Genomic DNA, 14,316 nt, shown 5'->3' with positions numbered 1-14,316 from the left:
GACACCTCAGACCTGGCCTTCAGCAGGGAGTAAATCTTCCAGTTCATCCGTGGTTTTCGTTTGGGGAACGCTTGGATTAGCTTCTTTGGCACGCAGTCCTCTACAAACTTACTGATGGTCTGTGAGGGCAGTGGCATACTCATTAGGTTGGACGCTGTGTTCTTCAATATGGACCAGTCCACAACTCCAGGCAGTCACATAGGAGCTCATCCGTTAATTCAGACCAGTATTCTATGACTTTCTATATCAGATTCTCATGCTTCAGTTCTTACTGGTAAGGTGGGAAAAGGAGCATAGCCTTATGGTCTGATTTCCCAAAATGCATGTGGGGCATGGAGTGGTAGGTGTCTTTGATGGCTGTGTAGCAATGGTCGAGGGTGTTTGTGCCTCTGTTGGGACAGGAGAGATGTTGTTGGTGTCTTGGTAGCACACTGAGATTGGCCTGATTGAAGTCACCAGCTACGGTGAACAGGGCCTCAGGGCATTCCATCTAAAGGCTATTTGTGGCTGTGTATATTTCATCAAGTGCGCACTTCACTTCTGCATGGGGTGGGATGTAACCTGCTGTCAGCTTAGTAGAGGTAAACTCCCGTGGCAGGTAGCAGGGACGGCACTTCACCATTAGACATTCAAGGTCCAGGGAGCAGTAACTCGCCAGGGTCATCATGTCCGAGCGCCAAGAGTTATTGATCAGGAGGCAGATCCCTCTGCCCTCTGCCTTGCCCGAGGACGCCATGTGGTCCATCTGGTGGATTGAGAAACCTTCAGGTTGTAAGGTACACTCAGGTGAAGCAGGAGTGAGCCGTGTCTCTGTAAAACAGAGCACACACCAGTCTCTCAATTCCCTTTGTCAGGTGAATTATACCTTGGACAGGCTCGGCTTGTATCTACTGGAGTTCAGAAGAGTAAGAGGCAACTTGACTGATACATATGAGATCCTGAGAGATCTGACAGGGTAGATGTGAAGGGGATGTTGCCTCTTATGGGAGAATCAAGAAAAAAGGGGTCACTGTTTAAAAGTAGGGGGTCACCCATTTTAAAATGGAGATAAAGTAAAATTTCTTCTCACAGAAAATTATGTCTTTGAAACTCTCTTCTTGAAATGGCAGAGGAAATGAGTCTTTGAATATTCTGAAGACAGAAATGTGTAAAAGGTTTTCAGGAGCAGGCAGGAATGTGGAAACATGGTTGTAATCAGATTAGCCATGATTTTTTAAATGGCAGAGCACAGCCCAAATGGCCTGTTCCTGCCCCACATTCGAATGATATGTAAAACATTGTCAGTATCAAATAAACTAATGACTGGCATAAACATACCATAAAGTGTGTATGTGTAAACTGTATCTTTAAGTTAGCACCCACTTCTGCAAATTCGCAGGTAAAATACTGGTGTTTTTAACAATGTCTCCAGCAGAACGCAATGTTGAATGACTCCAGGTATTCATTGCCTAAGTTGTTTTGAGTATTTGTATATCTGAAATACAGTTTGCAATATATTTACAAATTGATAAAATCTGCATTTGCAGTCAAACAAGGATGTTAACTTTAGGAGGGTAAGGTGTACACTATATGTGCACTGCCCATCTAAAGTTAATATCCTTGTTAAGTATATCTTTTATGAGCTTTTTTTCAGAAAGCATAGACAAACTCCCTTTTATACCCTTTGATTTAAAGATTTTTCTTTGAGAAAAAAATGATTCAGGAAAGAAGCCTTCAGCTTCTCAAGTTCATACTGGCTCTCATTAGATCAATACAAGTAGCCTTAACAGAGATAAAGACCTATTATTTGACATGACAACATGTGCTAAAATTGAACAAAAGTGTAGTGAGCAAGAGGGAGAGGTGAATTGAATTATTTTTATTTTCTCCTGTCCATAAAAAGTTTGTTTTTTAATTTTTTCACCTCTTTTTCCATTTAGAAATAAGTAGTTGTGTGTTTCCCCAAATTCCATTTGTGAAATCCAATTTAAAAGTGATGTATGTATATTCTTCAGAGTTAACAAAGTAGGATTTATTACTGCATTCAAGACCTGGGGGGAGTATTTCACAATACAAATTCATAAACACATGCATCCAAAATAGGAAGAAAGGTGAAGGCAGTGGAAAGAAGTTCAAATGACAAGATACTTTAATTTAAATGAATTAATGTTTAATTTTGAAAGACCAGTGAGTCGGTGTTCGTTTGAGTTCCTTCAGTTGGCTGAGCATAGAATTCTGTTTTGTCGGAGCTCCCACACAGTTGAATTCATGATGAAGATACAGTAGTTGTAAGCTGGGAATTGGTTCACTTTCAAGGCGAGCCAAATGGATCAGATTTGAGAGAGATTAAGAATAGAGGCAGGCATTTAGCTAATTCTGGAGTTGCTTACCCTTTGAGTGTTATGACAGAATGAACAAATAAACATCAAAGCTGTAAAGTAAAAGTTGATTCAAACAAACCCGTAGTTTTAGTCGTGACTGGGACTTTGAACAGAGATGCTTCATTATTGAGGTAGAAATTGATGTTCTGGCCAAAAACCATTGCATTTTGGGGTTTGTGGAGCAATTTACCAGGCCAAGCCATAATGGGTTTTGAGGGTCTCCTTTGTTCAGAACAAGCTGAGGTAGACATCTTTTCTGCTAGTCCTTTGTGATAGCTTGGCTGAAACATTCATCAATGTGAGGAGTGTCATATTCCAGGAAGAATATATGTGTTTTTGTCCTCTGGTTACTGCTGGTCAGAAATTGGCAGAAACGGTCGTCAACTGGTAACATGTGATTAGTGGCATCATGTTGTAAGCCCAGCAAAGTATTCATTCTTTAAAAGAAATTTAAACAAGAGAACATAGTTCAGAACAAAACAATTTAGGATCTTTCTCTTCCTGTTCACTAATCATTAAATTTCTTTAACCAGAGAATCATACAAAAGAAGTTGGATTCTATTTCATACAGGCAGACATGACTTTCTTCTCTCCCTCTGGGCTCCATCTCCATCAATCTGTTTGCTCCTTTCCCCCAACCCACCCCTGTTATCAAGATAAATACCATTTTTTTCTGGATGCTATCAGTTCTGAAGAAGGATTCGAAACATTATCTCCACACATGGCCAGATCTGCTGAGTTTTTCCAGCAATTTGTTTTTTTTTCATATTTCCAGCATCTGCAGTTCTTTGTTTTATTCAAATGTCAGTTACCTGCTGCATGGTAAGAGTTTACACCTGTAACAGGCATTCTAGATGTCATGGGGACTTCTCAGTACCCTTTATGTCCAGAAAATAAAGGTCAATTTTGGAGTAGACCTAGTGACCCACCTTGTCTATACTCTCCTCAATACATGGATTAGGAATGGAGTGTGTCCTGGTTATGGCATTTACTTCCCAAACAGCATTGTGGCACCATGTTAAGTTACCTTGGTTTGGAAGCGTCCAGGTGCTGAGGAGCTCAGCTATTTTGGGGTCCAGTAAGGGCTTGATTTCCTGCCTGATCTAAGCTAGCTTGTTTGAGCTCAGCTGGTAGGCATTTTGATACGTTAGTGGGGATCTATCTCATTCATACCATGGACTGTTAGTGTGGTATATCTCAGCTAATCCATGTGGATTTCCTTCAACTTCCCAAGCAGCACAGCCACATCCTCCGACTGCTCTTGGTCAAAGGTGCTAACTGGGCATTTAAGGTTACATTGCATGCCAACCTTGCACCTGAGGGTTCAACTGGGGAAGTTTCCTGTCCCCCCTCCTCATCTGACCCCATCCTGGCCACCACCAGATTTGTCCACCCTCTGGTAGGCAATCACTGGTTGACTGGGCTTTGGTTTAACTCTGTTTTAACTGCACTTAACTCCACTTGTCAAGTGCAGTGGAGCTTTAGGGTTACTGACTTTTATGGATTTGTTACCTTGAGCAAGGGTTGGTACCCAACCTGTCCCATTTCATTTGGGACTCTACTGCCCTTAGATGACTGTCCAGCTCTTGCTATACTGCCCTGCAGGTCCTCAACTCGGTAGGCCATCTCCCTCACTATTTGCCCGTCTTTTTGAACCTTCTTTGTTCTCAAAGGTCACAGAAACAGTATTGTCCAAGCTGACCTCCTGTCTATGCAGCAGGATTGTGAGCATCTCTCCATTTAAATTTTCCTCTTGGCCCTTGCTGCATTCTTTATCCTTCCCATATCTCAAGGGATACTATTGCTCACAGAGTAGTACTAGCTTGGCTGCAGTGCCCCACAGCCCTTCAACATGGTGAGCTTCCTTACTACCTCTGAGAGACTAGGAACTTCTCAGATTTGTCTGCAAATTTGAGGGCAGGTTTGGGTAGCCACATCTCTCGCTGACCAAGCAGGGGTGCAAGCTTCCTGTTGTCTATATCTGTTTCCTTATCAACTGTCAGTCTCTTCAGTAGCTTTCCTATTATCCCTGTTCTAAAATTGAAAATAATGTTTCAACTAGCCATCCTCCTAATCAAGCATAGGTACAGGCTCCCTGCCTTTTAAATTGAAGTACTGTAGCTTTTTCACCTGCTGTGGGATTGTTTGGAAACTTCTTTGGTCTCCCAGGAAATGTGAAAAGAGCATTTCAAATAGCCAGATGCCTTACTCATCCAAAAGGGGTACAAGCTCCCTTTATAAACTTGCCAGCTATGTCTGGGAAATTTCATTGCCTCTATTTATCCCTGGGCAAAAGGAAATCACTGGGTATACTTTGGTTGCGTCTCCTTTGATCCTAGCTTTTTTGCTTTCCCTGGTTCCTCTACTAAGTTCTGCATCCCAATGGGTGCTTGGGAATTAGCAACAGCAACCACAGAGAAAGCTAGAGAAACTCAGCAAGTCTGGCAGCATCTGTCGAGAGAGAAACAGAGTTAATGTTTCAAGTCTGTTATGACACTCTTTTTCAGAACTTCTAAAGACTCAAACCATTACCTCTGTTTCGCTCTCCACAGATATTGCTAGACCTCATGGGTTTTTCCAGCATCCTGTGTTTGTTTGAGATTTCTAGCATCTGCAGTTTTTGCCTTTATTAGTTAGCAACAGCACTTGACTTGCTTTTAAAATGAGTTCCCCAAATTGGTTACAGGGCAATTGTGCTAGTATCTATTCTGTCCCACCAGGACTTCCTGGCCCACATGGGGCTAGCTAGTTGTCAGTTCAGGATCTTCACGAAAGCAGTCGGTGGTCTGGACAGTAATTACTCTGAGTTGTCCATCCAGCTTGGTTGGTGGGCTGGAGCATGGTCATTCCTTGATGTAAGTAGAATGAATGTCTTGGGTGGTTAACAGAGGACACTGGTAAGAAGGTGGGGCGATTCAATCTTGGGAATTGTAGGTAACAGCCTGGAATAAAGAGGGTACAAGGACAGTGAAGGGTGTAACTTGACTACATAGGGCGGATGATCGTTGCCTCAACTGGGGAACTGTGCAGCATGATGGTGGGCATCACCAAAACTGTAGCGACTGCACTTTGAATGAAGAAGAATGTTGGAGTCTCTCGAGGTGGAGGACGGGAACTTGTGGCTGTTTAGTACTGATAGGCTGTTCAAGGCGAGCTAGGTATGAAGGGATGTGCAGGTGTTGGGGAGGGACCTGAAGACTTTTTCCTACCTTCTATCTATTGCATAAAACCACAATTTTCCAGCTCTTTTCATTCTGAAGAAGAATCACATTGGACTCAAAACGTTAACTCTGTTTTTCTCCCCACGGATGCTGCAAAACCTGCTGAGCTTCTCCAGCACTTTCTGTTTTTACTGGATAAGAATCTTTGAGAACTGTCTGTTGTGACTGAATTTTTGTTAATAGCCTTGGAGTCCAAGAGCTTTTAACGTAATAATCCATTCTATGGTCTTGAAGCAAAAACACACTAGCTAGTATTATCCTTAAAAATCAACAACATCGTAAGTGCACTTTTGGGATAATTATTTTCAGATATGTAAATCTCGGACAAATATTAGACATCTGTACTCCATGGAGCTTAGAAAATGAGGGGGGATCTGTTTGACACTTACGAAATACTGAAGAGGTCTGGATAGAGTGGATGTAAAGATGATGTTTTCACTAGTAGGAGAGTTTAGGACCCAAGTGCACAGCCTCGGAATGAAGGCATGCCCCTTTAGAACTGAAATGAAGAGGCATTTCTTCTGCCAGAGTGTGGTTAATCTGTAGAACTTATTGCCTCAGAGGGCTGTGAAGGCCAAGTAATTTAATGTATTTAAGGAAGAGATAGGTTTTTGATTGGTAAGGTAATCAAGGGTTATTGGGAGAAGGTGGGAGAAAAGGACAAATCAGTCCTGATCAAACGGCGGAGCATACTCAATGGGCTGAATGGTTAATTCTGATCCTATATCTTTTGGTCTTGTATAGCAATTTTCACAACCACTGGATGTCTCAACATACTTGTATAGTCAATAAAGCACTTTCGAAGTATGCCCAATATTATGCTGTAGGAAATGCAGCAACCAGTTTGCACACAGCAAAATATTGGCTAGGATGCTGAGATAATTGCTGTCTTCTTCAAAATATTGGTGTAGGATCATTTACATCCACCTACTCAAGCAGTTTAAAGTCTCATTGAAAGGTAATACTTCTTGACAGAGTAGTATTTGTTCATACTGCACTGGTGTGCCAGCCTTGATTTGAGTGCTCATTCGTCAGGTTGAACTTGAACTCAGAAACTGATGTCTTAAAGGTGTTTAGTGACCTGCTGAGCTACAGCTGACAATAGGACATATGGATGCCTCCAAAGTCTTGAAAGTGAAAAATTAAGTTCAAGAAAATTTGCAACGTGTGATTTAACTAATATTCCACTTTGACAAATGCAAGGATATCTTAATTGTATTGAGTTTATGGAATTGGAAGTTGTTGAATGCTTGAACTGTGGGGGTATTTCCAGGAAAGCTGATGGAGTAACAAATAATGCATTCTATTTAAAAATAATAGATAAGGAAATTTTCTTGTTTGGTCATTGTGTTGATATCTTATTGGCAGAGTTGTTGCAACAACTTCAGCAACAGTTAGTAGAAACAGAGAGAAAAGCAGCAACATACATGAAGAGGTACAGAAAGATGCAAGAGGATTACCACAGCTTGATTGGAGTCACTGCAGAACTTGTAGATTCTTTGGAAGCTACAGTAAATGGTAAAATGGTAAGACTCTTGCTTATTCCTTCTTCACCATTCCTGGGTAAGTGCTACCCACCGGCAGGAAAGACTCACTACAGGTGACAGCACATTGGTATGCAGTTGGGAGGGAGTGACTCTGAGTCCTCAGTGTCGACTCTGGAGCTTCATGACGTCTTATGGCATCAGGTCAAACATGGGCAAGGAACTCTCATGCTGATGACCACCTACTATACTCCCTCGATTGTTGAATACAACTTGGAAAAAGCACTGAAGTTCTTTGACTACAGTACATTCTATGTCCATCACCAAAAGAAGTCCAGTAGCACCAAATAGGATGAGAAACAAATATTGTCTAAGCTGGTCATGACCTGAAGGACTGAGGTAGCATACTAACTTGAAGTAACGAGAGAACTAACACAAGGGTCCACTCCAAACTATCTGTCAAAAATTCCATCTGTCAGTTACAGTACTGGTACATATGACAGTCACACAGAGGTCCACCAGTTGCCCTGTATTGTGTTGTGTAGCATTATCACTGTGCTAAAGGGGGATGGATTCAGATCCAGTTTAGCAGGTCAGCATTGGCAACCAGAAAGAGTTTTGAATCATCAGGAGCAGAATTGCATTCAAACACAATCACAACCTGTTAAATACTTCACTCCGCAATTCCCAGCATGTCAGTCAATTAAACCTGGTTCAATGAATATTGTAGAGAGCAGCAGACATACCCAAAAATGAAATGCCAACCTGGTGAAAATACAACAGAGAACTACATACATGCTAAACAACAAAAGCAACCTGCATGAGATAGAACTAAGCACGACCAGTGGGTCAGAGCAAAGTCTGCAGTCCTACAATGGTGGGCAAACAGTTAAAGGGAGGAAGAGGCTCCATGAACATGCCCATTCACAATTTTAGTGCAACCAAATGCAAGTGTACAAGACAAACTGAAACCAGTACAGCTGAGTCATAATACATCTTTTACCTCCTGAGCATTTATTTCTAATGCCAATTTAAGAGAATGTCTTAGCATGCAGTATACAGCAGCAGCAAGCAGCTCATCAGCCAGTCACATTAAAATGCTCACACATAGTGCACTTTGTTGTCTTTTCTGATATTACTGGATTTAAAAGATAAAATAGCAATGAACAATTTTTTAAAACAATCTATTTGTTTTAAATTGATATCATAAACATAAAACGAGTTCCTCAGGGCCAGGGAGGGTGATAAGCAGTAACTCTGAAGTTATAACATCATTAAAAACCAAGTCACACTTAATTCAACCAGGTGCAAATTTTTCAAGGCTTTTTGCACAAAGACTATAGCGTTAGGGTGAAAGTTCTCATCAGTTCATAAAATTTTTTATTGATTACATTTTAATTGCGGAGATGCTTCACTAGTTGCTTATGGGAGCACAAATGGAATTGAATGGAATATCATAGTTTAGAAAGCTGAAGCAGTAATGCAAATAGCCGTGAAGTAGTTTGTGGAGAAACAGAAAAAGGAAATTCAATTCATCCCCGGGGGAAAAATAGTCTGAGGTTCACTGCTACATGATAGGGTTATCACAGCATGAAGATGGTAACAGGAAAGTTGTACTTTTGATATTCTCAGGCATCAACTGCAGAAAAGTGAATAGTTCAGAATGGCTGATAGATAATGCTGTCTGTAATTTCAATATGCTAGTGTAAAAATGTGAAAAACACTGTAAGCCCTATAGAAAGCTAGCATAATAAAGAGTTTTCACTCTGAGTTGGAAGTCAGCGGGCTGGCAACTTCTTGCTACTGGCAAGCACGTAGGTTGAAATAACTGTACAGAGGCAGGGATACCATCACCAAGTCACCCTTTATTTACTTGGTCACAGTCCATTGGCTGTGACCAGCCAGCTTGGAGTCAGTCCTCTGAACCGAGGAGATTCTGAATCCCCTGTTTATATATTTTTTGTTTTTTGTTTTTCCCTAGACCAAGTCACATTTTATTTACGTATTGGTCAGTCAGGGCATCCTGATTGGCCCAGGTTTACAACCCCAATCAAGGATCTCATTGTCAACAAGATCCACCTGGTTCCAATCACTGCATAGGCCTAACCGTATCTTCCTGCCTCTGGCCTGTTATTATTAAAGCAGCTTCTTGGGGGTGATAGCTACCATCTGCCAAAGATGGGTTACTAATTAACTAATTAAAATGCTAATTGAGGATACTATTGAAGTACCTTCTGGATTTTATAGATACCATATGTGCCTCCACAGTCTGGCTGAGACCTACAGATTGATGGCCTCCCAGTAGCAAGGTACATTGCCAGAGATGCAACTTGCAAAGCAGTCCAGCATAGATGCATCGTGGCCACAGGGTCACTGTTGCCAGGCAGTTTGGTATTATTTGCAAATGAGGTGACTCCTTGATTCCACCCACAACAGCAGCGACCACCTGTTTTTAAGGAGTGGCTGCCTACCTGGAACCTCAGGCATTCCCATTGGCCACCACTATGCAGAGCTTTCGGCATTGGATAGGACTCCTTTTGGGGGGAGTGCTCTTAATTTTCCACCATCTCAGAAATCTTCTTCAGCCTCTCATCATGGCCACACCCAGATTTCCAACTAGAATTCAGCACGCTACTGGGATCAGGAATCTGGGTTTAAATGTAGCCCTTTAAATAACTCTTCAGAGAAAAGGAGAGATCAGACCATTTACTCAAATTGAACAATGGGACTTTTGAATTTGATGAATTAGAGGACCACAGCTCCGTGTCAGTCAGTCAAGTTGAGGGCAGCAAGGATTAGGATATCAGCAACAAAATTTACAATGAGTTGGAATTCCTAAGAGATTAACTTATTTTATTAAGTGAAGGAATTCTTCCACAAATTACTTTTAAATTGTTGAATTGTAGCCCAAGCCTAGAATAATGTGGTCAGATTACATCTAGTATGTATGGCGTCACCTCTAAAATTAATTAGACTATAAGACATAGCATCAGAAGTAGGCCATTCACCCCATTGAGTCTGCTCTGCCATTCAGTTAGACCATAACCTGATAATCCTCAACTCCACTTTCTGCTTTCTCCCCATAATCCTTGATTCCCTTACTGATTAAAAACTATCCTGATCTTGAGTATACTTAACAACCTAACTTCAACAGCCTACTGCAGTGAAGACTTCCAATAATTCTCTGCCCTCTACGTGAAGATATTTCTCCTCAACTCTGTCTTAGTGACTCCTTATTGTGAGATTATTCCCTTTTATCCTAGACTCTTCCACTAAGAACAACAACCTTTCTGCATCTATCCTGTCAAGTCCCCTAATAATCTTGTAAATTTCAATAAAGTTGCTTTTCATTCTTCTAAATTCCAAAGAGTACAGGCCCAACACGGTATTCCAGCTGTGTCCTGACTAGTGCTTTCCTACTTTTGTACTCCATTCCCTCTTGAAATAAAGGGCAACATTCCATTTTACCCTCTAAGCTTGGATGCTGTTTTTTTGTGATTCTTGGGTAAGGATTCCTAAATCCTTTTGTAGCTTTGTGTAATGTTTCTCCATTTAAATAATATTCAGCTTCTCTATTCTTCCTGCCAAAGTGCATAACCTCACATTTTCCCATCTGCTAAGTTTGTGCCCAGCCGTGTAACCTGTCTATACCCCTGTGTAGACTCTTGTGTCATCCTCAACACTTGCCTTCCCCATCTATATTTGTGTCATCTGCAAATTTGGTTATAGTACATTCACTTTCCTCATCCAAGTCATTAATGTATATTGTAAATAATTGTGGCCCCAGCCCTGTGGCACATCACTTGGTACAGGTTGCCTGTTGAAAATGCCCCCCTTATCCCAACTCTCTGCTTTCTATTATTTAGCAAATCCTCTTTGCTAATATATCACCTCCAACACCATGAACTCTTATTTTATTAAGTACCTGATGAGTTATACAGCGTCAAATGAATTGATAAAATCCAAATATATTACATCCACTTCTTCTCCTTTGTCGAACCTGTTTGTTACTTCTTCAAAGCATTCAAGTGAATTTATCAGGCATGGTTTCCTCTGAAAGCCAGACTAACTCTGCTTGATCATATTATGTATCTTGAAATGATCAGCTATTTTATTCTTTGGTAATAGATTCTTTAACATTTCCCCAATAATAGATGTTAAGCTAACTGTTTTGTAGTTATTTTTTTTTGTCTTCACTTTTAAAATAATACATTATATTGGCAGTTTTCCAATCATCTGAGACATTTCTAGAATCTGTGGATTCCTGGAAGATTACTACCAGTATATCTGCTATCTCTGTAACTACTTCCTTTTATATCCTAGGATGTGACCCATCAGGTCTAGGAGATCTATCAGGCTTTAGTCCCCAATAGTTTCATTAGTTTTTATTCTGTAGTGATAGTTGTTGTATTTATTACCTCTCTTCCTTTGAATATTTAGCAATTTTGGTTTGCTATTAATGTTTTCTGCTGTGAAGATTGATGCAAAGTGTTTATTCAACTCCTCTGCCATTTTCTGGTTTCTCACTATTATTTCCCTTTTTCATTCTCAAAGGGGCCTGTGTTCACTTTGACTTTTTGTTTCCTTCTTATGTATTTAAATAAGCTCTTGCTGTACCTCTCACTATTACTTGAAACTTAACACTTGGTTTATTTCCTCACTTTTTTGTTATATTTTGTTGGTTGTTAAAACTTTCCCAATCAACTGGCTTCCCGCTAATCTTTACCATGTTGTATGTTTTTTCCTTTAATTTGGCAATTAACTTCTCTCATTAACCATGTTTGGGCTATCCCCTTTCTGAAATCTTCATCACACACTGGAATATGTCTTTGCTGTGAGCCATGAACTGTTTTTTAAACATCTGCCATTGTTTCTCAACAGTCCTTTCCCAGTCCATTCCAGCCAGCTCTGCCATTGTTTCTTTGTAATTACCATTATTTAAACTGAGAACAGTTGTTTCTGATCCACGTTCCTCCCTTGGAAGAACAGGACTGGAGTGTCTCAGAAGCTTACATTCTTTTGCTAGAGGTTTACTATGATTAAAGTATGTAAACCATATTACAATAATGGGCAAAATCATTTCTTCAATTTGTTATATACTATAAGATTGTTAATTAGTACAACTAATGCCCAAAACAAATTGAATGTTTTTGGAATGCTTCATTGATCTAATAAGCTGTCAAATGTTTTTCATACAATTTCTCAATAAGTTTCATTTGAGGATACCTCTTTAATTTCTCAGAAGGTAGATTCTTATTTCGTATAGATCAGTAGAGGATAAATTATTCTCTGTAAGTCAATATGAAAAATATTAGTGATGAATTACCCTTAGCTGATGTCGCAAAACTGTTGATGTTGCAAAACTTTAAGCAATTTATTAAAAAGACCTAAGAACAGGGCAGACCTGCTTGCATCACTGGGACATTGTGATCCCAAAAAAGACCTGAAAAAAGATGGTTACAGCTATAAAACAAAAATGTACAACTTAAATATCACTGAATGATCTTTTTTCAATTTTACTAGATTACACCAGAATATCTTCAGAGTGTCTGTGTGCGACTGTTTAGCAACCAAATGAGACAAAGCGTGGCCCAAAGCATTGACTTCACAAGACCAGGAACTGTAAGTACAAGCCATTGGATTTGTGAATTAAATTTGAGATTTGTATTAATTGTAAGCTGTTTATATAATTATCATTCTAGTTTTGAAGTAATTGGTCTTCACTCTCTGTGCACCCCCACCCCTTCCATGGCATCCTGTGAGCAATTAACAGTGCTGCAAAAATCCGTGTGCTGACAGCTCACAAACTGGCAGATTTTTGAATTAAATTTCAGCAATTACCCAGATGAAATTTGAACAAGATCACTCATTGATCCAAAATAGATTGAATGTGGCAGTTATTTTGAAGTTGTCATTGTTTAATTGTCGGGAAACATTTTGATCCATTTGCACACAGAGATCACACAAAGACCTTTTGAGATACACTATGATATAAGCAGTTAATATTATTCCTCTTTGAGGGACGAACAGTGGTTACTGGGAGCAATCTCCTGCTGCTCTTCACTTAGTACAGTGGGATTTTGTTCATCCATCTGAGAAAGCAGATAAAAAGTGGTCCTTTCAGCTGTGCAGAATTCTCTCGGTGCTGCACTGAAATGTAAGCTTGTTATGTCTACAAGCTCTCATAGAAAGCCTTTGAGTTTTCACAGCATTGGAAAAAGGTCTTCAGCTCATCGTGTGTCTGCCAGTCGTCACATGGCCATCTATTCTGCCTGTGCACCTCGGAACTTTGTGTGTCTCAATCAGATTCTCCCTCATCCTTCTCTGCTCTAAGGACGCCAACTACAGCCTGTCTAGTTCCTCTTCATAGCTGATTCACTCCAGCCAGTCACCATCCTGATGAATCTCTTCTACACTCTGTCTGTTGAAATCACATCCTTCCTATAGTGTGGCAACCAGAACTGCACACACTCCCGCAGCTGTTACTTAAATAATATTATATACAACGCCATCATAACCTCCTTGATCTTGTATTCAATGCCTTCACTAATGATGGCAAGTATCCCATATGCTTTCTTATGTAATTTATCTACATGTCCTGCTGCCTTCAAAGATCTATGGACATACACACTAAAGTCCCTTTGATCCTCTGTACTTCCTAATGCCTTGCCACTTAAAATGTACTCCCTTGTTAGTTCTCCAAATGCGTCACCTTACACTTGTCAGCATTAAATTCCATTTGCTGTTGTTCAGCCCATCTGATGAGCCTGTGTTTGTCATCCTGGAGACTAAAGCTTTCCTGCTCACTGTTTACCACACCACTAACTTTTGTGTCCTCTGTGAACTTACAGATCATCTCTCATGCTGTGTTAAAATAAATTTACTACAATCTATTTATCATTATAAGCATATAATACCTTTGGAGTTCTGACATACGGTGGTTACGTTACTGCATTTGTATTCCAGAGACTAGGACAAATAAATATAGAATATGGTTACTTTCCGCAATGAGAAGTTGATTAATTCATAAATTTATAATTTATAAATAAATTTGAAAACCCTATAATCCAAAGCTGGTGCCAGTCAACATGATTAAGGAGCTGTTGGATTTTTGTTGGCCATAAAAATGTAACTGGTTGTCTAATGTCCTTACTTGATCTCTTCCACGTATGGTTGATTCTTAACTGCTTTCTGATGTTGTCTACGATCCACCAGTTAAGGAAGAGCCTTGAGAGTGTCCTCAATTGACAT

The 14,316-nt window shown here is 40.1% G+C and overlaps 1 protein-coding gene across 1 annotated transcript in view; it reads left to right on the top strand.

Annotated features, from left to right (window-relative positions):
• Nucleotides 1-14,316, top strand: part of LOC109913055 (lisH domain-containing protein ARMC9) — a 93,415-nt gene that overhangs the window by 23,960 nt on the left and 55,139 nt on the right. Inside the window, 2 exon segments of the mRNA XM_048604585.1 lie at nucleotides 6,950-7,107; nucleotides 12,589-12,687. Coding sequence (XP_048460542.1) covers nucleotides 6,950-7,107; nucleotides 12,589-12,687 — 257 coding nt within the window.

Source organism: Rhincodon typus, chromosome 13, assembly GCF_021869965.1.
Source record: "Rhincodon typus isolate 14 chromosome 13, sRhiTyp1.1, whole genome shotgun sequence".
In the NCBI taxonomy this organism is placed as follows: Eukaryota; Metazoa; Chordata; class Chondrichthyes; order Orectolobiformes; family Rhincodontidae; genus Rhincodon; species Rhincodon typus.
This window is presented reverse-complemented; position numbering and strand designations above follow the sequence as displayed.